The sequence below is a fragment of the Lontra canadensis genome, unplaced genomic scaffold, assembly GCF_010015895.1.
Source record: "Lontra canadensis isolate GAN:19392208 unplaced genomic scaffold, GSC_riverotter_1.0 scaffold35, whole genome shotgun sequence".
Lineage (NCBI taxonomy): Eukaryota > Metazoa > Chordata > Mammalia > Carnivora > Mustelidae > Lontra > Lontra canadensis.
This window is the reverse complement of record NW_022631029.1, coordinates 7,113,705-7,140,655: the sequence shown is the minus strand read 5'-3', so window position 1 is coordinate 7,140,655 and position 26,951 is coordinate 7,113,705. Positions and strand designations below refer to the sequence as shown.

The 26,951-nt window shown below is 61.4% G+C and overlaps 1 protein-coding gene across 8 annotated transcripts; it reads left to right on the top strand.

Moving 5' to 3' along the window:
- Positions 1–183: 183 nt before the first annotated feature.
- Positions 184–26,951, top strand: PLXNB1 (plexin B1). 8 transcript variants are annotated; one of them, XM_032867942.1, is made up of 38 exons: positions 184–237; positions 4,829–4,881; positions 5,755–6,867; positions 7,545–7,727; positions 8,068–8,196; positions 8,294–8,394; positions 8,684–8,816; positions 9,108–9,264; positions 9,508–9,616; positions 9,700–9,808; positions 10,200–10,886; positions 11,096–11,218; positions 11,406–11,528; positions 11,793–11,886; positions 11,962–12,134; positions 12,291–12,442; positions 15,095–15,200; positions 15,343–15,479; positions 15,746–15,922; positions 16,119–16,290; positions 16,481–16,723; positions 17,485–17,661; positions 17,738–17,886; positions 18,375–18,475; positions 18,579–18,796; positions 18,953–19,131; positions 19,270–19,336; positions 19,600–19,746; positions 20,490–20,658; positions 20,954–21,057; positions 21,131–21,215; positions 21,453–21,625; positions 21,815–21,975; positions 22,080–22,227; positions 23,828–23,892; positions 24,036–24,111; positions 24,946–25,020; positions 26,200–26,951. In XM_032867942.1, exons 3-38 carry the CDS (start codon positions 5,761–5,763, stop codon positions 26,302–26,304), a joined length of 6,414 nt encoding a protein of 2,137 aa, XP_032723833.1. In that variant the 5' UTR covers positions 184–237; positions 4,829–4,881; positions 5,755–5,760; the 3' UTR covers positions 26,305–26,951. The 8 variants fall into 8 exon arrangements, with proteins under 8 accessions (XP_032723833.1, XP_032723838.1, XP_032723834.1 ...); XM_032867947.1 differs by lacking the exon at positions 184–237 and adding an exon at positions 321–435 and having other exon boundaries at positions 5,909–6,867; XM_032867943.1 differs by lacking the exon at positions 184–237 and adding an exon at positions 321–435.

The following is a 26,951-nucleotide window of genomic DNA, read 5'->3' as shown; positions in this document are numbered from 1 at the left end:
GTGTGAAGGGCCCGGCAGAGGGCACAACTGGGCCTCTGTGCAGCGGTTCCTCCCTAGAAAGGCCCAGGTACGTTTGCCAGGGAGGGAGTCCAGACTTGCCCAGGGCTTCTCAGCTGAGGGTGGGTCCAGGTACAGGCCTGAAAGGAAAAGAAGTAAATGTGTCCTTGCTTGTGCACTTTGCAACCCGTGTGCACTCCTTTAACGGCCGGCTAGGTGTGGCATCACCTCCATTTGTCGGTGAGCAAATAAGGCGTGTATGGGGCGTGGGGTGGGGGGTCAGGTTACTAGGCTTAGTGGTGGCCACAAACCCAGGCCCAACCCCAAAACCTGTGCTAATCTCGCACAGCCAGAGTTTGGGGCCGGAAGGAGGGGGTGGCCATTAGGGAGTCTGGAGAGCAGGGGCGGTGGGGAGACACCAGGCGCCGAGAAGTTCAGGTAAAGAAAGTTGGAGGGCGGCCGCAGAAGGGAAGGAGGGAGCTCGGGGCGCGCGGAGCGGCGGTGGTGGCTGGCGAACCCGCGGGGCTGCTGAGGGGCGAGGGCAGCGGCGCGGCGCGGCGCCTGCACACCTGTGGGTGCCGAGCGCGCCCCCCGCCCGGCCCCGCCCATCCCAGGAGGGCTCCTGATTCCGGTTCCTGCGAGGCGGGCAGGTGAGGCCGGGCGGGGTAGCGCCGGGCCGCCCGCGCCCCGGGCTCCGCTCCTGGCACTCTGCTCCCCTGGCCGCAACCCGCGTTGCCGTGGCTACCGCCAGCGAGCAGCCCGCGCCCCCACAGGGAGGGGTCGAGTCCCCCGCCCTCGGCAAGTGCGGAGCCCGCAGGGCTGGAATGCGGGGTCCCGGGCGGCTCGGGGCCGCGCGCCCGGCTCTCGCGGCTGCTTCCGGCCTGGCCTGGCGGCGGGCGGGCGGGGGGGTGGGAGGGCGGCCCGGCGGGCGCGGGGGGAAGGAGCGAAGCCCGGCCCGGCCGACGCGGCTTTGTCTCCTTTGTTCCCGGCGGTGGCAGCGGCGCGGCGGGAGGGGCGGGCAGCGGGCGCGCTTTTCCGCCCCTCGGTCTCCGGGTAACAGCTGCGGCGCGGCCGGAGCCACCTCCCGGGGTGGGGGGCGGGCAGGGGGCAGTGAGACCGCCGCGCGCAGATCCCGAGCCCGAAGCGGCCGGAGCCCGCCTCGGCGCGCTCCTCCTGCGGGGCCCGGCCGGGTGGTGAGTGCGGGGGCCGGGGACCCGGGGCCGGAACGGGGGTGGCGGGGGTGGCGGTGCGGCCCCGGGGGGAGGTGGGCAGCTTCGGCCCTGATGCTGCCGGGCAGGGGCAGCCTGGGGAAGCGGTGGGCAGCCGCGGTCCTGAGAGTTGGGACCGCACTTCTCCGCACTGAAGGAAACTCTGGCGGCTCCGCCTGTAACGCGATTGGGAGACAGAGGAGGTGGAGCTGCTCCTCCGCGCCCCCTCCTCGCCGCCGCCTCAGCCGGGACCGGCCGGCCCCTTCCCCGCCCTCCCAGGACCGCTGGTGGGGTCCTTGCCCCGTGGCCGAGGGAGGAGGGAGGAAGGGCCGATGGGGAGGTCGGGGCTTCCCCCTCTGTATGCAACAGCCCTTCCAGGCTACGCTCCCAGGCGGACTGTGAGCCTTGTGTTAGGCATCCCCAGAGGGGGACCCCCCAGCCCCCAACATGACCCGGGCGGTGGGTGATTGCTGAGCGCTCCTGAGCACTCGCGGGTGGTGCATACATGGTGCCCCCCACCCACCTCAGCACGCAGGCTGCGGGCAGAACAGTGTGCACTACAGCACTGTCAATCTCTCCCTCGGGGACGCTGGGCACCGAGCAGGAGTAGGGGAAGGAAAGGCCAGTGTCCCACTGATCCCTGGGACTTGTTGTGAGGGCCTGAGTATCACCCCTCCAGAGGTGGAAGGGCAGAGTTTGTTAGCCCCTTTGGTTGGTGAGGACAGCCCCAGGACTACTTTCTCTTTGCAAAAAGAAGTTAGGCATCTGTGGGCTCTGCTCAAGAGGTCCAGAGAAAGGTGGGCCCAGAAGAGACCTCAAGGCAGGCACTGGGCCCCAGTACAGGCAGGTTAGGCTTTGCCCAGGAGTTTGGAGGAGGCCTGAGATCTGGTGATCTGCAAGTTGAGGACATGAGGCCTGGCTCCAAACCAGCCTTTACAGTCTGCTCTGGCTTGGTTATTAATAAAAGTGAGCCTGACAGCTTGTCCCTTTGAGAGGCCAAGTAGCCTGGAGAGGGGTGTGGGCCCCATATCTCCCCTACTGGCTGGATTTCTTCAGCTGTGAGATGGGGCTTCCTTCAACGTGTAAGGAGCACTTGCTTTGTGCTGATATCTGGCTCAGTTGCTGGGACCTCTGAATCAAAAGCCACACTCCTTGCCTGCAAAGAGCTTCAAGTCCAGAATGGAGAGGGTGGAACAGAGAGAAAAGTGGCCTTGGTTGGTGCCACTCACGCCAGGCACACACTGTTCCGTATTTAATGGCCGAAGCAGTCCTGCCTCCCGTTCTACAAACCGGGACTAAGGCTCAGCCCAAGGCAGAGCTGCTGTTCACATCAGGATGGTAGCTGGGTTTGTCCATTCCATTCACCATAAGGAGCCTGGGGGGAGACAGGGTAGGCTCTCCTGGGAGATGATGGTTGGGAGTCAGAGTCAAGGAGATAGAGAGGGAGTGGGCATTCCAAGTGGGGAGGAGTGTGAAACAGCCCACAGTGCAGACCAGCAGAAGCTAATAGCATCTGTGGGGGAGCCCTGGCACGGATTAGATGGAAGAGGGCGTGGACTGGAGGGCTTTGACCTTTATTCTTCAGGCCTGGGGCTGCTCCAAAGACAGGGGAGAGATATGCTCCGATTCTGCTTGAGGATCCCGTGAGGTAGGAGGGGCAGACTGGAGGGGTTGGGGGTGCTCTGGCCTGTGGCAGAGGTTAGGGGAATCCGAGTGCCCAGTGGGAGGAGAAGATGTCATTGCCCCTCTTTTCCCCCTTCTCCACCTGTGGTACATGGGGAAGGGCGAGGGTGGTGCTTCAGTGACTGAAGAGGCCCTTCACTTTTCCCAGAGCGGCTCAGCCTGCAGCCTCCTTTGTGGCCTGGCCAGGAGCTATTCTGATCCCTTCCATTTTCCTGTGGGCCACTCGACCCAGTTGTGATTTTACATTTGGGGAGTGTCTTGGTTGCTGCCCCTTGAGGGCTGGAAAACCTTGGCACGCAGTAGGCTCTAAGCAAATGTTTGTAAGCGAATGGAATGACTCTTGGTCTAACTATGGACCTTCTGTCCCTAGCGCATCCCTGGGAGGAGGTGGCCAGAGGTAGTGAGCAGTAGCTGAGTGTAGGAGATGGCCTCTGCCCATCCTTGGGCAGACCCTGTCTTCCCAGAGGAAGAAACTCTTCCCCCATCCCTTGGAAACAAGGTGGGGGGCTCCTGGGAGCCTGGCCTTGCCATAGTCCTAGGTTCACGACTCTCCCTGCTGTCCCCTTTCCTCCACCCCCTCGGGTAGCAAACAGAGGCAGCCTTGTTCCCGCTCCCATAGAGCTGCCCTGTTCTCCGCACACTAAAAATGGAAACCCCCAAGCTATTTCGGGAGCAGTGCCCAGCTGGGCTGTGGCCACCGCTCCCCTGCTCCCACCGGGCTGCTGGACCCTCCTCCGAGACTTAGGCCCAGCCTTCTCACTCTGGGACAGTCTCAGTAGCACCTTGGCGGGGTCTTGGCTGGGAGGAACTGACCCTGGGCTGAGGGAGACTCTCCCTCAGACAGCCTGGCAGCTGGGTGGCGGGAGGGGCCAGGCAACGTGGCCTGGGCAGAGGCAAGTAGGGAAAGTATCTTCCAGCCTGGGAGCAGCACTTCCTCAACCTGGTGTTCCTGGCTGGGAACCACCCGGGGTGGGGGAAGATGGTGTTGTCATGGTTTTCTCCTTCTGGCAGGCTTTGGGTGGGGGGGCTACAGGGAGGGATCTGGGAGGAGAGCAGGCACCCAGGCTCTGAGGTGGCCCTGGGGATGGGGACCAAAGCTGGACATGGTGACTTCCTCTGGGACAAGCCTCCCCCCCCGCCCCAGCCCTGGGCCCTGGCTCTGCTCTGACCTGCAGGAGAAGAAATAGCAAGAGATGTGCTGGCTTCTGCGGCCCTGTAGGCCTTAGGGCTCGAACCAGGGAAGTGTGCATGAATCCGTGTGGGGGGGATCTGAATGTGGGTGGGTGTGCCATGCACTCGTGTAGAATGCCTGTGCAACGTACATGTTTGTGTAAGGAGGTTGTGTCTTTGCGCAGGTGTCTGAGTGGGGGTGGGGGGAGTATGTGGCCTGTGTTTCTGCGTGCATCTATGTGTGGACACGTTGTGTCTGCATGCGTCTGCACCTGTGCCAGGGCCTGTGTGCTTGTGTGTGCGTGTGCATATGTGGGGCTGGCAGCATGTGTGCTTCCTGGGGTGTGCAAGCCCATGTCTGCTCATGTGCTGGTGTCAGTCTGGACTAGGACAGTCCCTGGCCCCCGGGGAGGGTATGGACCTGGGTGCCCTGGCAGATTTTGGGCAGAAGGTGAGAAAAAGGGAGTGCGTGGAAGGGAGAAGGGGCTGCAGAGGAACAGGGTGATGCTGGGGGGGTGGGTGGTGGGCCCTGCCAACTGTGGGGCTCCTTCCTAGCTGCCCTTTCCCAGGCCCTGAGGGTGCCTGGTTCCGCTGCCCTCCCCCTCCCTGTGTGGGCTCTGAGGAGGCGTCCCCTGTGGAATGTGTTTGGTGGCCCAGGGCCAGGCTGGGCCCAGTTCCACTGGCAGGCTGGGCAGCGGGAAGGGGAGCCCAGGCTCCCACGTGCCTGCAGCCCAGCCCCCAGCTTCATGCTCTGCTATCTTCCTGGCTAGGTGACTCCCACACAGGTCATGCTGTTGTCTCCTGATCCAGCCGGCCCTGCCAGGTGAGCCTGACTACAAACCTAGGCACCTGGGAGAAGTGTGAGTCCCGCTTCTTAGCGCTCTCCGAGGTGGTGTCCAGTGTTTCAGGCCCCAGCCCTGGCAGCCTCAACCTCCATCATTTCACCATTGGTTCTGTGGATTCCTTCTGGATTCCTGGCCTAAAAGGTCCACCATCTAATTCTTGCTCTGCTCTAATGTGCAGATGGCCCATGGGAACTTGCCCTCCCTCTTTCCCCTCAGGCCGCTGACATCTGTGCAGAGTGGTCCTCTCCCTCCTAGGGGCCCTGAGTCCCTCCTTCCCCTCACCTGTGCTTCTGCCTCTTCCAGGCCCTGGTCCCTGCGGAAGGGATGTTTCCCCCATCTCTGGCCCTCTGGCCCTTCCCCTGGGACTCTGTGATGACACAGGGTGGTACAGGGTGAAGGGGTGGTGGGGTGGGATGGAGGTCCTCCTGGGACAAATGTGCTTGCAGAAAATGGGCAATTTTGAAATTTCCAGGGAAGATCTCCTGACCCTTTGCTGGTGTGCCATCCTGTGGCATCCTGGACCATAGTGCCATCTAAGCCTAGGCCTCCTTTTTTTTTTTTTTTTTAAGATTTTATTTATTTATTTGACAGAGATCACAAGTAGGCAGAGAGGCAGGCATAGAGAGAAGGGGAAGCAGGCTCCCTGCTGAGCAGAGAGCCCGATGCGGGGCTCGATCCCAGGACCCTGAGATCATGACCTGAGCTGAAGGCAGAGGCTTTAACCCACTGACCCACCCAGGCGCCCCAAGCCTAGGCCTCCTTTGCTCACTCCCTGAGTTAGGAGGATCATCTTGGCAATGTAGCCCTGTCCCACCAGTGGCCCATCAGTTGTCCAACTCTCTCCTTGCCAGGTGACCATGCCCGCCCTCGGCCCAGCTCTTCTCCAGGCGCTCTGGGCCGGGTGGGTCCTCGCCCTCCAGCCCTCTCCACCGGCTGCTTTTGCTCCCAACGGCACACACCTGCAGCATCTGGCACAGGATCCCACTTCAGGCACTCTCTACCTAGGGGCCACCAACTTCCTGTTCCAGCTGAGCCCTGGGCTGCAGCTGGAGGCTGCCGTGTCCACTGGCCCCGTGCTAGATAGCAGGGACTGCCTGCCTCCTGTGATGCCTGATGAGTGCCCCCAGGCCCAGGCCACCAACAACCTGAACCAGCTGCTCCTGGTGAGCCCAGGGGCCCTGGTGGTGTGCGGGAGCGTGCACCAGGGGGTCTGTGAGCTGCGGCGCCTGGGGCAGCTCGAGCAGCTATTGCTGCGACCCGAGCGCCCTGGGGACACCCAGTATGTGGCTGCCAATGACCCTGCGGTCAGCACAGTGGGACTGGTGGCCCAGGGCTTGGCTGGGGAGCCCCTTCTCTTTGTGGGGCGGGGATACACCAGCAGGGGTGTGGGAGGTGGCATCCCTCCCATCACAACCCGGACCCTGTGGCCTCTGGACCCCCAAACTGCCTTCTCCTATGAGGAGACAGCCAAGTTGGCCGTGGGCCGCCTCTCCGAGTACAGCCACCACTTCGTGAGCGCCTTTGCACGTGGGGCCAGTGCCTACTTCCTGTTCCTGCGGCGAGACCTGCAGGCTCAGTCTAGAGCCTTCCGTGCCTATGTGTCCCGCGTGTGCCTCCGGGACCAGCACTACTACTCCTACGTGGAGCTGCCTCTGGCCTGCCAGGGGGGCCGCTACGGGCTGCTCCAGGCTGCGGCTGTGGCCACATCCCTGGAGGTGGCCCAGGGGGAGGTACTCTTCGCAGCCTTCTCCTCGGCCGCTCCCCCAACTGTGGGCCGGCCTCCTTCGGCCGCTGCTGGAGCATCTGGAGCCTCTGCCCTCTGTGCCTTCCCTCTGGACGAGGTGGACCGCCTTGCTAACCGCACGCGAGACGCCTGCTACACCAGGGAGGGCCGTGCCGAGAACGACGTGGAGGTGGCCTACATCGAGTACGATGTCAACTCAGACTGTGCACAGCTGCCGGTGGTGAGCCCCAGCCCCTCCCTGTCTGGCAGTCACAGCTAGGCAGGTGGCCCGAGGAGTCTGAAGGGGAGCTAGCGGTGGTGTGGGGGCTGATGAGGTCAACAGAGGTAATGTGCTTCCTTTGTGCCTGGGCGATGGAAAGACGCCTTGCTGAAATCGTGGTGCGCAGAGGTCAGAGAGCCAGCCATTTGGAACTGGGCTGGGACTGGACACTGCAGAGGGCGTATTTGTATGGATGGACTGAGGATTCTAGGGTGTGGGCCAGGGACCTCGATTGTAGGGGGCTGGGCCCTGTTTTAATTTTTTGAGCAAGGGAGGCAGGGGAAATTGAGACTTGTTTGGCTCTAGCTTCTGGATGGAACACAGGGAAGAAGCCACACCCAGGAGGACTGAGTAAGGGACAGGTGGCAGGGGCCCAGGGGAGCAGACTTGGACAGGAGGACTCAAGCTTTGGGGAGGCTTTGGACAAGTGGTCCAGGGGAAGACTGAGTGCATAAACTGAGGCAAGGCCAGGCAGAGAGACTGGGGTGAGGGTGAGGTTTCTAGGGGCTCCCAAGGAGAAGGATGAGGGAATAAGGCTGTCGCAGGAGGCCTGGCAGAGAAGGATCATTAGGGAAGAGCTGGCTGGGCCAGGTGATTGGGATGTCCAGGGAGGGTCTTATTGGGCTTGTTGCCTGTAGGACACCCTGGATGCTTATCCCTGTGGCTCGGATCACACACCCAGCCCCATGGCCAGCCGTGTACCCCTGGAAGCCATGCCCATTCTGGAATGGCCAGGGGTTCAGCTGACAGCTGTGGCAGTTACTGTGGAGGATGGACACACCATTGCTTTCCTGGGTGACAGTCAAGGGCAACTGCACAGGGTGAGTGCACAGGAGGTGGTGGGCCCTGTCCCAGGATCTGGAGGGAACAGGGTGCTGGGGACCAGCCTGGGCAGAGCTACACCTGTGACCCCTGGGACCAGGATGAGGGGTCTGTGACACACCCCTGGCCTGAAGGCTGGGAGAGATGATTTAGGCTTTTTTTCCCAGGGCTGGGTATTATTTACCTGTGACCTCCCCCACCCCCTCCTCAAGGGCTGAGTGGCAGGACCTGTACTGCCTAGGAGAAAACTCTGTTTCTAAATTGCTTCACTGTAGGAGAGGAGAGGCCCTTGGGTCTGTGACCATGGACCTGGGTCACAGAACTTGTCTCTGATCTCAGGTCTACTTGGGCCTGGGGAGTGATGGCCACCCGTACTCCACACAGAACATCCAGCAGGGGTCTGCTGTGAGCAGAGACCTCACCTTTGATGGGGCCTTCGAGCATCTGTATGTCATGACCCAGAGCACAGTGAGTGCCAGGCGGGAGGTGGGGCCTGGCTCCTGGGAGGGGCGTTGGGGCTGTGCCAGGGACCCATGAGTCACTGGGGTTTGGATTACCGTCATAGCTTCTCAAGGTTCCTGTGGCCTCCTGTGGTCAGCACCTGGACTGTGCATCTTGTCTTGCTCACAGGGACCCATACTGTGGGTGGTGTGTGCTCCTTGGCAGGTCAGTGCTCCCCTGACTCCTGACCCTTGACCTATTCCCCAGCTCCAGCCTCCTGCCCTCACCTGCATAATTGCCCTGTCCAGTACTCCTGGTCATCAATGATCCTTGACTTACAACCCCTGCTCCCTGGACGCCCTACTTTCCTTCCTCCATCCTCCATTCTGGGCATCAGTGCCCTGCCAGGGCAGACATAGCCTCGTGTCACAGCCCACCTGAGGCTCCTGCTCAGGTCCCCAGTGCTGGGCGAGTCCCTGCCCCCTGAAGGTGGTTCTCCGTTATTTTCATGCAGGTGCAGTCGCCACTCCGAGTGCTCACGGGGACAGGGCCCAGAGCGGTGGCTCTGGAGCTTCCAGCCCGAGCTAGGCTGTCTGCACGTGGCAGCCATGAGTCCTGCCAACATCAGCCGAGAGGAGCGGAGAGAGGTAAAGGAGCTGGGCGGGCGCGTCCCTCACGGGAGGGCTCTGGTGATGGGTCAATACCCCACGTTTTAGTGTCGGATGCTCCAAATACCACGTGGCCTTCCACCAGTCACTTCTCTCGGGGCCTTGCTTTCTCTGTTTCTAACCCAGGCTGGAGGGCGTTTATGAAGGCTCGGGGCCCGCCAGCCCTCAGGGGCCACTAGCCCCTGAGCCTGCTCACCTCGGCTGCCCCGGAAACAGGCCCTGGACTGCTGCCCAGTGGCTCCAACAGCCTGTCCTGGCCTCTCTTGGCAGGTTTTCCTGTCAGTACCTGATCTGCCGCCTCTGTGGCCAGGAGAGTCCTATTCCTGCCAGTTTGGGGGTCACCAGAGTCCCGCCCTGCTGACCAGTGCCGGTGTGATGTGCCCTTCCCCAGACCCTAGTGAGGCCCCAGCACTGCCGAGAGGAGCCGGTGGGTGAGAGAAGGGGCCAGCTCTGGGGCTTGGGAGCCCCACCCTTTTCCTGTCTTGCTCCAAGGGGCGCAGTTGGGGTGAGGTGTGAATCCAGGCAGAGAGCCCTGAAGTAGCACCTTTCTCTGAGTCCCCTCAGCTGCCCATTTTTGTGCCCTGTGGACCGTGTTGCAGACCCTGGGTGCTCCCCTCCGCTAAGGGCTGTGAACCCCACTCACCCTGGGCCCTCTCTTCCTGCTTTGCAGACCACATGTCCATGAACCTGGAGCTCAGGTTCGGTGCTGTGGTGATTGCCAAAGCTTCGCTCTCTGTGTATGACTGTGTAGCGGTCACTGAGCTCCGCCCATCTGCGCCGTGAGTCCCCTCCCCCGCTGCCAACCCCTGGCCCCCCGGGCTCCCCAAAAGTGACCCCTGCCCAATGGCTGCACTCTGTGCAGGTGCCAGGCCTGTGTGAGTAGCCGCTGGGGGTGTAACTGGTGTGTCTGGCAGCAGCTATGCACGCACAAGGCCTCGTGTGACGCCGGGCCGATGGTGGCCAGCCAGCAGGTGAGCGGGACCCCCAGCTGGCCCCCACAGGGTTGCACGGGTGTCTCTGACAGCCCAGGGTCTCTGTGCCTGCCCCCCTACGTGAGGCTCTGTTGTGAGCCTCCCCCACCCCGCCCTGAGCTGCTGTGTGTGGCGGACTCCCTGGAGTTTCAGGAGAGAACGTTTGTGGCTGAGCCGCAGGGGAGGTCTGGGCCTCGGGCCCCACCTCAGCACAGATGCCCCTGGAGCCTGCCCTCCCCTCCCCTCTCTCCTTTGGAGAATTAACGGGCTGTTTTTGTTTCTCTTTCCCTTGGTCTCCTTTCCTCCTAACACACCCTTTGCCTGCCTGCCACCTGCTCCTGTGCCTGCCTGCTGAGTGGCCCCTCCTGTCTTTCTCTGCCTCCCCCTTCAGAGCCCGCTTCTCTCCCCAGCCCCTCCAGCAGGAGATGTACCCACCCCTTTCTCACCCAGAACCCCCCAGGCCCCAGTCACCTCTGTTCCCGACGCCCTTCCTGTGGAGCCTGGGGTCGCCTCCACGGCCACAGCCTCGGCTGTCCCACCTGGGGACAGGCCTTCCCTGCTCAGCCCCTGGGGGCCAGGGGCGGGTCCTGATCCGGTACCTGCCTCCGCCTCCACAAAGTCACCTCTCCATGAGGAACCTCCCCCTGCCCACCCCCCCAACAGACCTGGAACTGCTGTCCCCGCCCCCACTGACTCCGGACCCACGGCCACACCCGAGGACCTCTCGGCCTCCCACCCATCGCCCTCAGATGCAGCAGCACTGCCCCCCGCCCCTGCAGACCCCGGCCCCGAGGCCGACCCCTCTGCGGCACTCCTGGACCAGCCCCCCGGCACTGCTCCCACCACCACTTTCCCAGGGGCCGCTGGCTCCGTGAAACCTGCCCTGGACTGGCTCACGAGAGAAGGCGGCGAGCTGCCTGAGGCGGACGAGTGGACAGGGGGTGACACGCCCGCCTTCTCCACTTCCACCCTCCTCTCAGGTGATGGAGACTCGGCTGAGCACGAGGGCCCTCCCGCCCCCCTCATCCTCCTGTCCAGCCTCGACTACCAATACGACACCCCCGGGCTCTGGGAGCTGGTGAGGCCCAGCCCAGGAAGGAGGCCTCAGGGGAGGGGACACAGGGCAGACGCGGCGCCTTACCTGCCTTGCGATCCTGCATCAGGAGGGATCCAGGGGCAGGATGGGTTCTGCAGCTCCACGCTGGCCTTGGGCCCTGGGTTCTGCACAGGGAACCTCCAAGTTGACCGGGTGGGCGCCATAGACTGCCTTGCTCTTGGTGTCTGCAGGAGGAGGTGAACCGGGGGCCAAGTGCCTGCCCTTGTGTAGACAGTGTTCAGGGTTCCATGCTAATGCCAGTGCACGTGGAACGAGAAGTCCTGCTGCTGGGCAGGAACCTGGGCCTCTTTCAGGTGAGTGTGTCCTGTGGCAGGTGGATGTGTGGCCTCCTTGGCTGTTGGTCAGCTGTACGCAAGCCCTGGAATGCAGGAGGAGGGCTTGGCCCTCAGTCCCAACCCGGGGGCTCTGTGAGGGGCCCCGGCAGGGCTCACTGGGCCCAGTTCCTCCAGTTGCCCCACCAACTGTGTCATCTGTCCCCAGGACAGCCCAGGAGACAATGAGTGTGTGATGGAGCTGGAGGGCCGCGAAGTGGTGGTCAAGGCCCGGGTGGAGTGCGATCCCCCTCCAGACACCCAGTGTCGTGTGATCTGCCGGCGGCACCAGGTGCGGGTCACAAGTGCCGGGGTGGGCGAGGATGCGCTGGCCACGGGCCGGCCACTGGCCTCAGCTGGCCATGCCACATTCATCCTGAGAGTCTGCATACCCCGGCTCTGGCCTCTGACCCTGTGTGCCTTGGGGTCCCTGTACCCCAACTCTGACCTCTGACCTGGTGCTCCCATAACTAGTCCTTTTGGTCCTTTCTGTGACCACGCCCCCTCCAGGCCTGATGGCTGGCCCCAGGCTCTGACCCCACTCCCATTTCTGCAGCTCAGCTATGAGGCTCTGCAGCCAGAGCTCCGCGTGGGGCTATTTCTGCGTCGGGCTGGCCGTCTGCGTGTGGACAGTGCCGACGGGCTGCATGGTGAGCTAGTGGGGGCCTCTGGGGCCGCGGGACTCCTCTACGCCCGCCTCTCACGTTTGTCTTTGCTCTCTCTAGTGGTGCTGTACGACTGCTCTGTGGGACATGGGGACTGCAGCCGCTGCCAAACTGCCAGGCCCCAGTACAGCTGTGTGTGGTGTAAGGGGGAGCGTCCACGCTGTGTGGCCCAGGAGGCATGTGGCGAGACCGAAGCTGTGGCCACTCAGTGCCCCGCCCCCCTCATCCACTCGGTGTGTTGCAATGCTGGCATGTCCCTTTCTCACCACTGCCTTTAGAGGGAGGGCAGGGGTGCAGGAGGCCTGAAGGAGGGAGGCTGGGTCTATATCCCCAGGCTGCCCAGGGGTGACTGCCAGGTGGAAGTGTTCCAAGTCCATGTCTTGGAACAGGTGGAGCCACTGACTGGCCCCGTGGACGGAGGCACCCGTGTCACCATCAGGGGCTCTAACCTGGGCCAGCACGTGCAGGACGTACAGGACACGGTCAGGGTGGCCGGGGTGCCTTGTGCCGTGGACGTTCTGGAGTACGAGGTCTCTAGTAGGTGAGTTAGCCGGACCAGCGGGAGTTCGGCACACCTCATGGGCTCCCTGGTGGGCTTTCCTGCACTTGGCCGCCCACCCACTCCTCATCTGTCCTTCCCTCTCCCCTTTTCCCTGCTTCTGGCTGCAGGGCCTCAGAGCAAGGGTTACCGTTTGAGGCCCTGGAGCGTTCGCCTCCACTTTATGCACAGGTGTGCATGTTCCTGGCCTGGGCTGCCGGGGAGTCACTGCTGGGCCTGGGCCCATCTCTACCTAGAGCTGACAGATGGCTCCGACGAGGTGTTTTCACTTGGCTTTCTGCTGACCAGGGACGTAGTTGTGGTAGCAAGGTTCTCAGATCCCAGATGACTATGCTCGGGGGCTTGCTGTCCGCCAGCTGCCCTTTCTGCCCCAGGCACTGCTGCAGGAGGGCACCTCAGGATGACAGATTTGTGGCCCGCCTGCCGAGTCCGGTCCCTGGGACCCCCAGCTGCCTTCCCAGGCCTGCAGCTGAGAGAGGTTCTGGCCCATGGTAGCCTGGCTGGCAGTTGCAGGGTCCCAAAGGTGCTCACACAAGACACTCCCAAGGCGATATCCACGATCAGCAAATCCCAAACCCAGCTGAATATCTGGATTACCTGGAGAGCCTGTCCAAAGCCACCATGGAATGGGTCCTTCGTACCCACCCTCGGAGATCTAGACCGAGTAGGCCCATGCTGGGACCCCATAGTTTGTATCTTATTTAACTTAATTATTTATTTTGGTAATCTGTATTTTATTTATTTATTTTTGAAGATTTTATTTATTTTTTTAATATTTAAAAAAAAATTTTTAAGAGCTTATTTGTTTGTCAGAGAAAGAGAGCGCGTGCATGCTTGAGCACAAGCAGGGGGAGCAGCAGGCAGAGGGAGAAGCAGGGTCCCCACTGAACAAGGAGCCTGTTGTGGGGCTGGATCCCAAGACACTGGGATCATGTCCTGAGCCAAAGGCAGAGGCTTAACTCACTGAGCTGCCCAGGCATCCCTATTTATTTATTTTAATTTTTATTTAATTATTTAGTTAGTTTTTAAAAGACTTAGTTTATTATTTGACGGAGAGAGACACAGCGAGAGAGGGGACACAAGCAGGGAGAGAGGGAGAGAGAGAAGCAGGCTTTCTGCTGAGCAGAGAGCCCGATATGGGGCTTGATCCCAGGACCCTGAGATCATGACCTGAGCCGAAGGCAGGGGCTTAACCAGTGAGCCACCCAGGCACCTCCCCTATTTATTTATTTTTAGAGAGTGAGTGGGCACGCATATGTGTGCACGTGGCAGTGGGGTCGAGGTGGGGGAGAGGGGCAGAGGGAGAGACAATCTTAAGCAGGCTTCATGCTTAATGGGGTGCCTGATGCAGGGCTTGATCTCATGACCCTGAGATCATGACCGGAGTTGAGATCAAGAGTCCCAGACACTCTAATTGACTGAGCCATGCAGGCACCCCCTCATAATAAGTATTTTAAACTAGACATTGCAGGGCACCTGAGTGCCTCAGTTGGTTAAGTGTCTGCCTTCGGCTCAGGTCCTGATCTTGGGGTCCTGGGATGGAGCCCCGCGTCGGGCTCCCTGCTCATCGAGGAGCCTGCTTCTCCCTCTCCTGCTGCCTCTCCCCCTAGTTTGTGCTCTCTCTCTTGCTCACTCGCTCTGAAGTAAATAAATAAAATCTTTAAAAAAAATTAAAAGTAGGGGCACCTGGATGGCTCAGTGGGTTAAAGCCTCTGCCTTCAGCTCAGGTCATGATCCCGGGGTCCTGGGATGGAGCCCCGTGTCGGGCTCTCTGCTCAGCAGGGAGCCTGCTTCCTCCTTTCTCTCTGCCTGCCTCTGTGCCTGCTTGTGATCTCTGTCAAATAAATAAATAAAATCTTTTAAAAAAAAATTAAAAGTAAACCAGACTTTGTTGGAGCACGTGATTTCCCCCTTCAGTGTGTTATGACCAAAAACTTGAGGTGATCGTCTAGACTGTTAATGATTTTAAAACCATGAGACAATGGTAACTTGCAAAGTGATTTATAAAGAGATTAAAATATTCGCTGGTTGGAGTCTCTCCTGGGTACTTCACACATCACTTGTTCTGTTTTCCAACGTGCTGGCAGTGAGTGTGACCATGTCACGGATTCGCGCCGCTGCCAGCTTCATGTTGGGGAAATTGATTTGCCCCAAGCTTCTGTTTTCTGGCCGAGTACCAGCATTTTCTGAGATTGCTCACTTTCCCTTTCCGTCTGTCCCCCAACCTGACTAGAGGCTTCCAGGGACTTTTTTTCATGAGGAAATCAAGTTGCCACTGCTTTGCGAGTGGTGTGGCACGCGTGGTGATGGTTAGGCCAAGCGTTAGCTCAACCCCTCATCCTACAGCCAGCCCTCCGGGGCTCCTTATAAATTTGTGCCACAGAGAGAGGGGGATTCCCCTTCATGAGGGGGGCCTCAGGGTTGGATTCGAATACCTGAAACTGTGAATGTGAATTCACAGGGGCCAGAGCCCCCTGCAGTGGCATAAGGCATTCCCTCCACAGCAAGAGGATCTCTGTCCAATTCAGGAGCTGGAAGAACACCTGATTGAGTGGGGGCAAGGAGGGGGCAGCTGAGTCCGTTTGAGGGAGCCCTTGGTGTGGCCCAGCACCCCAGCCTGCCCTGTGCCCACAGCTTCGTGTGCGTCACTGAGGCCAGTGGTGGGGAGGTAGCTGGCACGGTGACGGTGGAGGTGCCAGGAAGAGGACGTGGCATCTCAGAGCACAACTTCGCCTACCAGGTGAGGTGGCTCCCCCCCAGCCCATCTAGTTTTGCCCTCCTGGGGCTTCCCACCCTAGGCCCTTCTGTCTGCCTCAGGCTCCCCTGGCTTCTCTGTGGGTGGCCTCATGCATGCCTATCTCTCCCTACCCCTGTTCCCACAGGACCCGAAGGTGTATTCCATCTTCCCGACCCGGGGCCCCAGAGCCGGGGGCACCCATCTGACCCTGCATGGCTCCAAGCTCCTGACTGGGCGGCTGGAGGACCTCCGAGTTGTCGTTGGAGACCATCCTTGTCACCTGTGAGGGCTGCTTCCTCATTCTCCCAAAATCCATGTGTTCCAGGGAGAAGACAGAGGGGCAGGATGCTGGGGAGACCGGAAGCGGGGGAGAGGGCCAGGTCTGCTCCAGCAGAAAGTGGCCAGATCTTTCTGAAACTGGGGCTGTTGTGGGAAGGCGGCCTCCAGGGTCACCTGTGGAGCTCTCAGTGGGCTCTGAGGGAAGTGAGTGGAGGCCCGAGTAGGTCCTGTGTCCTGGCCCGCCTTCCACTAGTCCCTCCCTTCCATAGGCTGCTGGAGCAGCAGGCTGAGCGGCTGCAGTGTGAGACCAGCCCCCGCCCTACGCCTGCCACGCTTCCTGTGGCTGTGTGGTTTGGGGCCACTGAGCGGAGGCTTCAACACAGCCAGTTCGAGTACACATCAGACCCCAATGTCACCTCTGCTGGCCCCACGAAGAGCTTCCTCAGGTGCTGGGCCAAGTGGCTGCATGGCATGTGCTGGCGGTGGGGGGGTTGTCTTCGCAGCTCTAGGACATGGAGGGGTTGCAGGGCTTCCTGTGGGTGTTGTGACTCCCGTGCCAATGGCAGGGAGAGGGACCATGTGGCTTGGGCTGGGCTAGGCGGGTTCTCATAAGCCACCCACGGTTCATGGTCTGTCTTGCAGCGGAGGACGTAAGATATGGGTCCATGGCCAGAATTTGGATGTGGTACAGACACCAAGAATCCGAGTGACTGTGGCCCCAAGAGCCCTGCTGCCTAGCCAGGGGCTTGGGCGGAGGCGCCGCGTGATCCCGGAGACGGCATGCTCCCCTGGTGCTTCCTGTGGCAGCCATCATGTAGGAAACCCACGGGTGTCCCTACGAGGAGACCCTTGGGACTAGCTATCCCCCGTGTCACCCCCACTCCCCACCCTGTGTTGTACAGCTGTGGGTGGCAGGTACCAAAGAGGCTCTCTCCCTGTCCTTGCTGGACCCTTCCTGCATGGCCCTCAATGGATCCTCCCTGTCTTTCCTCCCTCTGCCCCAGTTTGAGGAGCCATGCCACGTGAACTCCTCTCAGCTCATCACGTGCCACACGCCTGCCCTCCCAGGCCTGCCCGAGGACCCCTGGGTCCGGGTGGAATTTATCCTCGACAACCTGGTCTTTGACTTTGCAACGCTGAACCCCACACCTTTCTCCTATGAGGCCGACCCCACCCTGCAGCCCCTCAACCCCGAGGACCCCACCATGCCATTTCGGCATAAGCCTGGGAGCGTGCTCTCTGTGGAGGTACTGTGTCCGCTCACATGTGGGTCCGCGCGACCCTTTGCTTTGCTGGACATTGCAGCTGAGGGAGACGGGCGGGGGGCCATGGCAGCAGAGCAAGAGCCAGAGGATGGATCTGGCTCTTCACCCTTCATGTGGCGAGGGCTGAGGGGCTGGTGGGGGCTGCCTAGCCTCCCGCGTCGGGCGGGGGCTTGGGTCCTGCCGCCTGAGTCCCAACACATTGTGCGGCAGGAGTCTGAATGACAGTATGTAAATGGTCTGGCACACACAATAGCTGGGGGCATGGTACACAGTGGGCGCCTGGGCTGATGCCCGTTTGGCAGCCTGGCTCAATGTGGACAGGCCCTTGGCATGGGTTCGGACATGTGCAGTAGGTGGGCATCCCGGAAGGATGCACCGTTGTGCACCACCGGCCCACAGACACAGTAGGGGCTCTGGCTTTGTGAGTAACTGGGTGTCAGGACTGGGGGGGGCGACTTTATATTGTCCAGATTTTTAGCTCTGGAGGAGTGAAAGTGTGGGGAAGAAGAATGGGAAGGGCAGAAGAGGGTCGGGGGCAACTTGGGAGATAACCATGGATGGCCGCCTCCCCCACAGGGGAAGAGTGCTGAGGCATGATCAGTGCGGCACCTGACACCCCACCCTGGTGGGGGTGGGGTGTCAGGACTGTCCTTCCCTCCTTTGGGGAATGGGATCTGAGTGACCACCAGCTCCTCCCCTTAGGGAAGAGTTCTGAGTAATCTATCAGTGACCTCGTGTTCCAGGGGGAGAATCTGGACCTTGCGATGTCCAAGGAGGAGGTGGTGGCCATGATAGGGGATGGCCCCTGTGTGGTAAAGACGCTGACCCGCCACCACCTGTACTGTGAGCCCCCCATGGAGCAGCCCCTGCCCCAGCACCACGCCCTCCGAGAGACACCGGATGCTTTGCCCGAGTTCACGGTCAGTAGGTGGGCCTGGGCTGGGCCGGGCCCTTTGCACGTGCTGAGACCTTGCTCACTGGGGACTTCCCATGTAGGTGCAGATGGGGAACCTGCGCTTTTCCCTGGGCCACGTGCAATACGATGGCGAGAGCCCTGTGGCTTTTCCCATGGCAGCCCAGGTGGGCTTAGGGGTGGGCACCTCTCTTCTGGCTCTGGGCGTCATCATCATTGTCTTCATATACAGGTGGGTGCAGCCAGCTGTGGCTGGGCAGGGGCAGCGAGGGGGTGTGGCTCTAGAGGAAGGGCAGACGAGGCCAGGGGTCAACAAATGTTCCTGGAAGGTGCCAGAGAGTACTGATTTTAGGCTTTCGTGGGCCAGGTGGCCTCCGTTGCCGTGGTTGCAGAAGCAGCCGTAGACGAGAGGCAAACTCACGAGTGTGGCTGTGTGCCAACAAATCTTTATTGGCAGAAACAGGCTGTGGGCCAGATTTGGCCTGGTTGTAGTTTGTTGATCCCTGGACTAAACCACTGGGCTAGACTGGAGGTGGGCTTGCGCAGGACGGGACAGGCTAAATTATTCTGGGCGACGCCTTGGCTTGGCCCGGCATGGCCGTGTTAGACGGTGCCAGCCAGGGCCAGGGTGAGGCTGGGGTAGATAGGCCTGGGCCCGGGGCACCAGAAAGGGCTCTGTTCTGCTCTGGCCTCCCCCTTCCTGACCTTGGTGCTGAACAGGAGGAAGAGCAAGCAGGCCCTGAGGGACTACAAGAAGGTCCAGATCCAGCTGGAGAATCTGGAGAGCAGTGTGCGGGACCGCTGCAAGAAGGAGTTCACAGGTGAGGCTGACGAGCAGAGGCCTAGAGGATGCTCCGGGGCTCTGCCAAGCCTCCTCCCATGGCATGGGTCCCAAGCCCCAACCCGGCCTCCTCTGCTCCACAGACCTCATGACCGAGATGACCGATCTCACCAGTGACCTACTGGGCAGTGGCATCCCCTTCCTCGACTATAAGGTGTATGCCGAGAGGGTCTTCTTCCCCGGGCACCAGGAATCACCCTTGCACAGGGACCTGGGTGTCCCTGAGAGCAGGCGCCCCACCGTGGAACAGGGGCTGGGGCAACTCTCCAACCTGCTCAACAGCAAGCTCTTCCTCACCAAGGTGCCAAGCGCCCTGCCCCAGGCCTCAGGCCTCTCCACCGCTGGGGGAAAGGGAGGGAGGCTCCTGGCCCCGCCCCTCGGGCCCTGGCCCTGCCCCTTCTCTGTCCCTCCCGTTCTGAATCGGCTCCTCCCTCCCCATCCTGTCTCCTGGCACCAGTTCATCCACACCCTGGAAAGCCAGCGCACCTTCTCGGCTCGGGATCGCGCCTACGTGGCATCTCTGCTCACTGTGGCTCTGCATGGGAAGCTCGAGTACTTCACTGACATTCTCCGCACGCTGCTTAGTGACCTGGTGGCCCAGTACGTGGCCAAGAACCCAAAGCTGATGCTGCGCAGGTCTGTGGCAGTCGGAGGCCGTGGGGTCTGGGGGGCTGTCAGGGCTGGAGGCAGGAGCTGAGGCAGGCCGCCTGGGGCAGAGGAGTCTGCGGCTCAGACGGCTTTTGCTCCTGCCCCTGCCCTTTCCTGTCCTCCCAGGACGGAGACCGTGGTGGAGAAGTTGCTCACCAACTGGATGTCCATCTGCCTGTACACTTTTGTCAGGGTGAGAGAGGCAGAGGCAGGGGCAGGGTTGGGGGAGGCAGGTTGGGCAGGGTGGGAGGGGCTACCCCCCCAGGGGTGGGGACAGGGCTCTCAACCACACAGCTTCTGGCCCCCAGGCAGCTCGGACACTCCTGCCCAGCAAGTCTCAGTCACCTTAGGCCCTCTGTGGCCCGTCCCCCTCCCCAGCGTGGGCCATGCCCCATACAGCTCTGTTTCATGCCCATCATCTGCCCCGGGGGTCCTCATAGCCTGTCACTCCCCTAGGACTCAGTAGGAGAGCCTCTGTACATGCTTTTTCGGGGAATTAAGCATCAAGTAGACAAGGGACCGGTGGATAGCGTGACTGGCAAAGCCAAATACACCCTGAATGACAACCGCCTTCTCAGAGAGGATGTGGAATACCGTCCCCTGGTGAGTCGGGGGGAGGGAGAACGGGGAAGAGGGTAGGAGTGGGGAGGGACAGAGTGTGTGAACGTGTTCGCGCACAGTGGGGTCAGGCCCTGGTGAGGATGAGCGTGGGTGGTCGTGGTGAACATCTGTGTTTGGTTTACAGCGGGCCTGACTTCTGGCTGGCTCCTGGGGAGAGGCTTTAGACTGGCTTAGCAGGACAGCAGCTTGAGGGCCAGTCCTTGAGGTGGAGGGCCTGAAGGACCAGTGCCCACCAAGCCCGGGCCAGCTCTGTCAGACCCGGCCACCTCGTCCTCTGGGTGGCTTTCTCCTTAGGGCAGGCCTTTCCTCAGTGACCCACATGGGGTGCCTTTGGGAAAGTCTCATTCAGGCTCCACCAGACCTGCTCTCTCTCAGGCTGGCAGGGACTCGCCACTTCTCACGCAGGCTTCTCTCGGGTGCCTCAGCCTGACAGTTGTGCCAGGAACCTGGGGCCCTGAGTTAAAAGGGCCTTGTGTTCCCTGGTTTTTTATTGCCTTTCACTTATGTAGTACACTACGTTAGGTGCTGGGGTCACGGCGGAGGGAGCCACTGTCCCAGGGCCGGGTTGGTGGGGAGGATTGGGGACAGTGAAGAGACAAGAATTAAGGACTCTTCGGTGCCTGGAGGTCAGAGGCAGTGGCTTCCTCATGGTTGTCCCTGTCCCTGCGTTTCGGTAGGCCGAGGTGCGGCATGAGCCATGACTGCTCCTGTGTGTGCCTCCATAGACCCTGAATGCACTGTTGGCTATGGGGCCTGGCGTGGGAGAGGCCCAGGGGGTGCCTGTGAAGGTCCTGGACTGTGACACGATCTCCCAGGCCAAAGAGAAGATGTTGGACCAGCTTTATAAAGGAGTACCTCTGGCCCAGCGGCCAGACCCCCGCACCCTGGATGTCGGTGAGGGTGGAGGAGAAGGGTAGCCTGGGGGCCCGAGCCAGAGTGAAGGCAGGGCTGGCCCTGGCTCAGCCCTGCAGGGGCGGCGTATCACTCGGTGGGCGTGGGGCAACAGTGGACTACGGAGTCCCTCTGCAAGGACAGCCTCTCACATGGAGAGGGCCTGCCGCCCTAGTCTTTGCAGAGCATGGGGGAGGCTGCCCCCCTGATGGTGGGTCTGTGCCCCTGCGGAGGAGGAGGTAGGCCCCACCTGCAGGAAGGGTGTCCCAGGAGTCCTTAACCCACCTTGCTCTCGCAGAGTGGCGGTCTGGGGTGGCTGGGCATCTCATTCTTTCTGACGAGGATGTGACTTCGGAGGTCCAGGGTCTGTGGAGGCGCCTAAACACCCTGCAGCATTACAAGGTGGGAGGGGTAAGAGCGGGAGGAGGGGCGGGGGGGTGGGGCTGGTGGAGGGGTCACCGGCTGTGATCTGCAGGTCCCAGATGGAGCGACCGTGGCCCTGGTCCCCTGCCTTACCAAGCACGTTCTCCGGGAAAACCAGGATTATATCCCTGGAGAGCGTGAGTACTGCCCACCCCCTTCCAGCCCCCACCCAGTCACTGTTCTCTGCCCTCTCTTTGCCCAGTACCCAGTAACAGGCAAAGTCCTCTGGACCTTAGGGTGGGCATGTGTCTACTTCCCTTCCACCGAGAGAAGCCCTCAACCCGTGCCTCTGCTCCTGGAAGTTGGCAGGACCCTGAGGGCCCAGGGAAGGTGGTACCTGATGAGGGGTGAAGAGCTGTGGGGTCTTGGCACAGGGACCCCAATGCTGGAGGATGTGGATGAGGGGGGCATCCGGCCCTGGCACCTGGTGAAGCCGAGTGAGGAACCGGAGCCCCCCAGGCCTCGGAGGGGCAGCCTTCGGGGCGGGGAGCGCGAGCGAGCCAAGGCCATCCCTGAGATCTACCTGACTCGCCTGCTGTCCATGAAGGTGGGGCAGGAAGGGCGGGAGGGAGGCTGGGGTCAGGGCCAGGCCAGGCCTCAGGTCTGGGCTGCAGGGGAGGACGGCTGCTTAGGGGATTTGGGGTGGTGTGGGGCTTGCATGAGCATGGTGCCACGGGGCGTCCGAGGCTGGGCTGGGACTGAGGTTCCCTCCTCTTGTGCTTCCCCTCCCCCACAGGGCACCCTGCAGAAGTTTGTGGACGACCTCTTCCAGGTGATTCTCAGCACCAGCCGCCCCGTGCCACTTGCTATCAAGTATTTCTTTGACCTGCTGGACGAGCAGGCCCAGCAGCACGGCATTTCCGACCAGGACACCGTCCACATCTGGAAGACCAACAGGTGGGGAGGGGTGGCGGTGGCTGGAGCCAGGTGGGCCAGGCGTGCCGGGGTCTTCTGTCCTGCTTCCCCCGAGTGCTCACTGGCCACGCCTGCCCCACCCGCAGCCTGCCCCTGAGATTCTGGATCAACATCATAAAAAACCCACAGTTTGTGTTCGACGTGCAGACGTCTGATAACATGGACGCCGTGCTCTTGGTCATCGCGCAGACGTTCATGGATGCCTGCACGCTTGCCGACCACAAGCTGGGCCGGGTGAGTAGGTCCCGTCAGACGTGGAGGACACGCCGGCGGGGTCGGGGAAGCAGGAGCTGGGGCTGGGCAGTGCTGTGTGCACCCAGATTCTGGGCTTGGCCGACAAGGTCCAGGAGGAGGGCTGGGGGAGGCTGGTGACTCCAGCCCCAGGCTGGGCTTTGTCCCCAGGAGGTGGCAGGGCCTCGTCTTCAGAGACAACCCCTCCAGAATCAAATCCAGCAGGCAACCTGGAGCTGTTTTGGGACCGTAGAATCCACCTGTCCACCTGGTGGCCCCCACGTCACCTCGGGCTCCCCTTCTCCCAGTCGGGGCTCACTGTAGCCAGAGGCCCAGGGATCCAGAGTGACTCCTGCTTCTACATGGGGTGGTGGAGGTGTCTGGCTGCCAGTGCAGTGTAGATGGGAGAGTCTGGGGCAGCGAGTGCCCGGCGTGGAGCAAGGTGCTGGTGAGAGGAGCTGAGAGGCAGATGGTCAGGGCCAGGGCTGTCTGTCAGGTAGCACACAGTGGCGGGGTATTGTCACTGCAATAAGAGCCGGCAGAGTCCCATGACAGATAAGGGCACAAGGCTGCAACTGCTCAGGCCCCCAGCAGGCAGGGCCGGTGGCTCCTCAGGCCTGGGAAGGGAGCCTGTTAGCTCTGGAGAGATGGATCTCTAGGCTTCTGTGGAGAAACAGAAAGTTCAGTTCTATTCTGTAGTGCTGTCTTATGGGACCCGTTTTTGTTCCGTGTGTACCCATCACTCCGTCCACAGTGAACTGAGAACCACGGGGGCCACCAGGACCTGGGGCCATGGTGGGTGGGTGGGTGCTGCATGGTGGCGGGGTTCTTGCCCGACCTTCACCTGCCTCCCCTTGCCAGCAAAAGTGCAGATGCTTGCTGGGTAGCTCAGCAATAGCCCAAACCAGGAATGCCAAGCGTCCCCCCACGGAGAGCGGCTGAGAAGGCACGCGTGCTGGCTCAGGCCCAGGGACTCACACCACTGCCCACACAGGGGCGCCATCTTGCCTCACCCTCCCCACAGCTTCAGGATGAGGCAGCAGGTGCCGAGATCAGAAGTGTGCTGCCCAGAGCCCACTGCTGGGGGGCAGAGCTGGGACTGGAAGCCACTTCGGTGGTGGGGGATGGATCTGGGTGTGTCAAAATTGTGGGTCCTGACTGGAGAGACCTGCTTCAGGTGCCAGCTCGGCCACTCGGGGTGAGGTGGAGTGGGGCCATTTACTAAATAGTGGGGTTCGTTTCCTGATCTTGAAGATGATTACTTGGGGAATGAGCAGCACCAGGAGAAGCAGCATCAGGGCCCCACACGCCGTTGCACCCTCCCGGCCTGCATGTCTCCTCCTTGCTGGGTGCAGGTGGAGGCAGATGGAGCTGAGAAATGACCTTGGAATGATTCGGGGAGAAGCTTGGGGTGACAGGAGCAGAGGCTGGACATCGGTGGGGGGAGGAGCAGAGGAGGTCTTTGCAGAAGGAAATGGGCCAGGGGCACCAACTGTCCCAGGTGCCTGGGACCGAGGGGTTCTGGGGATATTTGAAATGGGGGAAAACCGGGACAGTCGGTCACCCTAAGGGGCTCTCCTCTTTCTTTCCTGCTGGTGCCCAGGACTCCCCCATCAACAAACTTCTATACGCTCGAGATATTCCCCGTTACAAACGGATGGTAGAAAGGTAGGAGGGTGAGGTAGTGGATCTGGAAAGGGGATGGGTGGACAGACGGATGGAGGTTTGTGGCTGCAGCCCAGGGGTGGACCCTTGTGGGGTGAGGCATGGCTCATTTTCTCAGCAGCTGCCATACCCATGGTCCCTGACAGGTACTACGCAGACATCAGGCAGACCGTCCCTGCCAGTGACCAAGAAATGAACTCCATCCTGGCTGAGCTGTCTCGGGTATGGCCCTCCCTTTGCTTCTTGGGTTGGGCACAGGTCTCCCACCGTGAGGATCCTGCTCTTTTGCCAGGAAGCCCTGGGGACATCAGCAATCCTGTGAGCTGGTTGGGGTGGGACCCATCTCATCGTCAGAAATGCAGAATTTTCCAGTGACCACTATAAAGACCAGGGCTCCCAGGACCTCACTACAGAGCAGCAGAGGCTTGTCCTGGCAGCTGCCACCGAACCTGACTCAGCTAGGTGCTGGGGGGCCTGCAGCCGTGCTGGGGTCAGGGGACGATGGGTCCCAGGCAGTGAGGTGGCTGGCGTTCAGTCCCAGGACGGCCCATGCTGGCCTGCTCTTGCCTTCATACTGCTCTGCTGCCCTCAGGGGTGTAGATGTGCCCATAAACCACACCCAGTAACAACAGCCCGGTGGTGGTGCTATATGGGGGGGCTTTGTGTACTCACCTGACCCCCCAGGAGCGTCATAGTTCAGGTGATCGCAGCCCTGTGGCCCTGATGAGGAGGTGCAGACTCCCAGATGGCCCCATAGAGGGGCCTGGTGTGACCTCACAGGAGGCAGGAGGGAGATCAGAGCAGACTGACGCTGGGTCACAGCCTGAGAGCAGCACCTGTCCTGCAGGGCCCTGCCACCATCTGGGACCCCAGGCTCCCAGCTGGCACCTCAAGGGGAGAGAGCCAGGCCCTATTCACGCTGCAGACCCGGGAGCCCTGGTGTGCTGATGGGGCTTCCTGTGCAACACCTGTCCCTTCTGCTGCCTCGTCCCCTGTTTCCCGGGGGTCCTGGGGCTGATGACACCCCTCATCTCTCATCTCTTATCTCCTCCCTAGAACTACTCTGGGGACCTTGGGGCACGAGTGGCCCTCCACGAGCTCTACAAGTACATCAACAAGTACTATGACCAGGTGGGCAGACCTGCACAGAGCCCCGGGGCCTGATGGAGAGAGGGGTGGGACTCATGGTCCCCAGGGCATGGAGCAGGGTGCGCACTGGTGCTGGCTGTGCTCTAACCTGGCCGTGCCCTCTCCGTCTGGGCTCCTCGGTGGCAGGAGGGATCCCAGGCATTGGGGAGGGGCTGCTGGGGATCTGCTTGGCCTGGAGGTGGAGGGGGGCACATGCTGGGAGGGACACACAGCTGCCACCCACATCCCTACCTTGCCCTGACTCGCATCCTTCCTGAGTCTGCAGTGGCCGCGTGCCGAGCACGGCCACCTCTGGGCTGCCTGCGCTGCCAGCAGGGAGGGTCCTGCCAGGGGTGGGAATGGGCACAGCAGAGCTGGCGAGGGGGCTGTCTGGGCCCTTCGTGGACTGGGCCTCGAGATCAGAGCACCCACGAGTCAGCCAGCTAGGTGCCTGCCAGAATCTCACACCCCGGTGTTTGTGTGGCATCCACGGCGTGGCTGTTGCTGTTAGAGATGAGGAGCCTGCCTCGTGGCCCAGGCCTGGAGTGAAGACAGTCATGCCACAAACGAGGGACGCACAGATGTGAATGCAGGCACAGCGGCTTTGCTCCAGCAGCGCAAGCCCCTGTATGAGGGAGGCAGGGGGTGGGGGTGTGAGCCATCTGGAGGCCTCTCCCCGGCCTTGCCGTGCCCCCCGTGGCAGCCCCCGCTTGTGCTTCTGTAGTTGTGGGTGTGGGGTCGGGGAGCTCTCCCAGGACAGGATCACATGGGGCCCACTGTTGCGGGGTCCCTACTCCTTGCCCAGTGCCTGGCAATAGGAAGTTAGGAAATGCTTCTTGCCTGGTGGACAAGGGGAGCCGCGATGGCTGGAACAGGGCTTCTAGAGGGTTCGTGGCGAAAAGGTCAGCATGGTGGGTGCAGGTGGCCTCCACTCAGCAAGATCTTACCCGTGGAAGTGGATGCTTATTACCGTGCTAAGTACTGAGTAAAGTACCTCATTCTCACCTCTGGAATCCTTAAAACCCTATGCTGACCTCACCAGCCCAGCCCTGAGGAGGTGAGGGGGCTCGCTGTGTTCCCGGGCCCCCGCCCCCCGCCGGGCCGCAGCATTTGAGGCAGCCCGCGGACGAGCACAGGGAAAGGTGGTAGCGGGCACCCCTGACCGGCTGGTCTTGGTTGCAGATCATCACTGCCCTGGAGGAGGACGGCACTGCTCAGAAGATGCAGCTGGGCTACCGGCTCCAGCAGATCGCAGCTGCTGTGGAGAATAAGGTCACAGACCTGTAGGGACCTGGCCAGCCCTGGCCTGCCGTTGCCTCAGCCCTGCCCGGGCGGCCCCGGAGCCGTGAGGGAGAAACTACCTTCTTAGATGCCTGTAGTGCCTGACAAGCCGAGTTAGTGGAAGGTGGCTCCCAGTTCCCCTGGGGGCTCTGGTCTGGGCCCTGCTGGACCTGCCTCGCAGGCCTGGGGCCTTGAGGCTGATCGGGTGGGGCCCAGCCTGCTCCCTGAGCCCAGTGACCCTGTGGGCTATTTTGTGTGTGACGTCAGTCTGTGGGGAGTCAGGGACTAAGGGCTTCCAGAGAGTGGCTGGTGGGGCCTCCAGCCCCCGGAGAGACTGTACTGTTCCTGTACACTGGCCTTTATCCCGCTGGGATGCAGAGGGGGAGGAGAAGAGCCCCACTTCCTGTCCTGCCCTCTTCTATCATCCCTGACCTCAGTTTAGCTGCCTCTGGCCTTGTTGCTGCTGTCACGTTCCTAGGTCCGAGAGAGGAATGCCTTTGCTAGGCCGCTGCAAACTGACCCCTCTGTGGGGCTGGCTGCCTCCAGGCCACCCTGCCTCAGAGGCAGCCCATGGTGAGGGCCACCTGCTGCAGGCGCCCGGGGGAGAGTGGTGGCCCCACTGACCCAGATCTTCATTAAAGGATAACACACTG

Bases quoted from the DNA above. Each gene is read 5' to 3' on its own strand.
- PLXNB1 (XM_032867942.1), top strand. From the start codon at position 5,761: ATGCCCGCCCTCGGCCCAGCTCTTCTCCAGGCGCTCTGGGCCGGGTGG. The intron at 8,395-8,683 runs GTCAGTGCTCCC...ATTTTCATGCAG, and splicing joins TGGTGTGTGCTCCTTGGCAG to GTGCAGTCGCCACTCCGAGT. The intron at 19,337-19,599 runs GTGAGAGAGGCA...TCACTCCCCTAG, and splicing joins GCCTGTACACTTTTGTCAGG to GACTCAGTAGGAGAGCCTCT.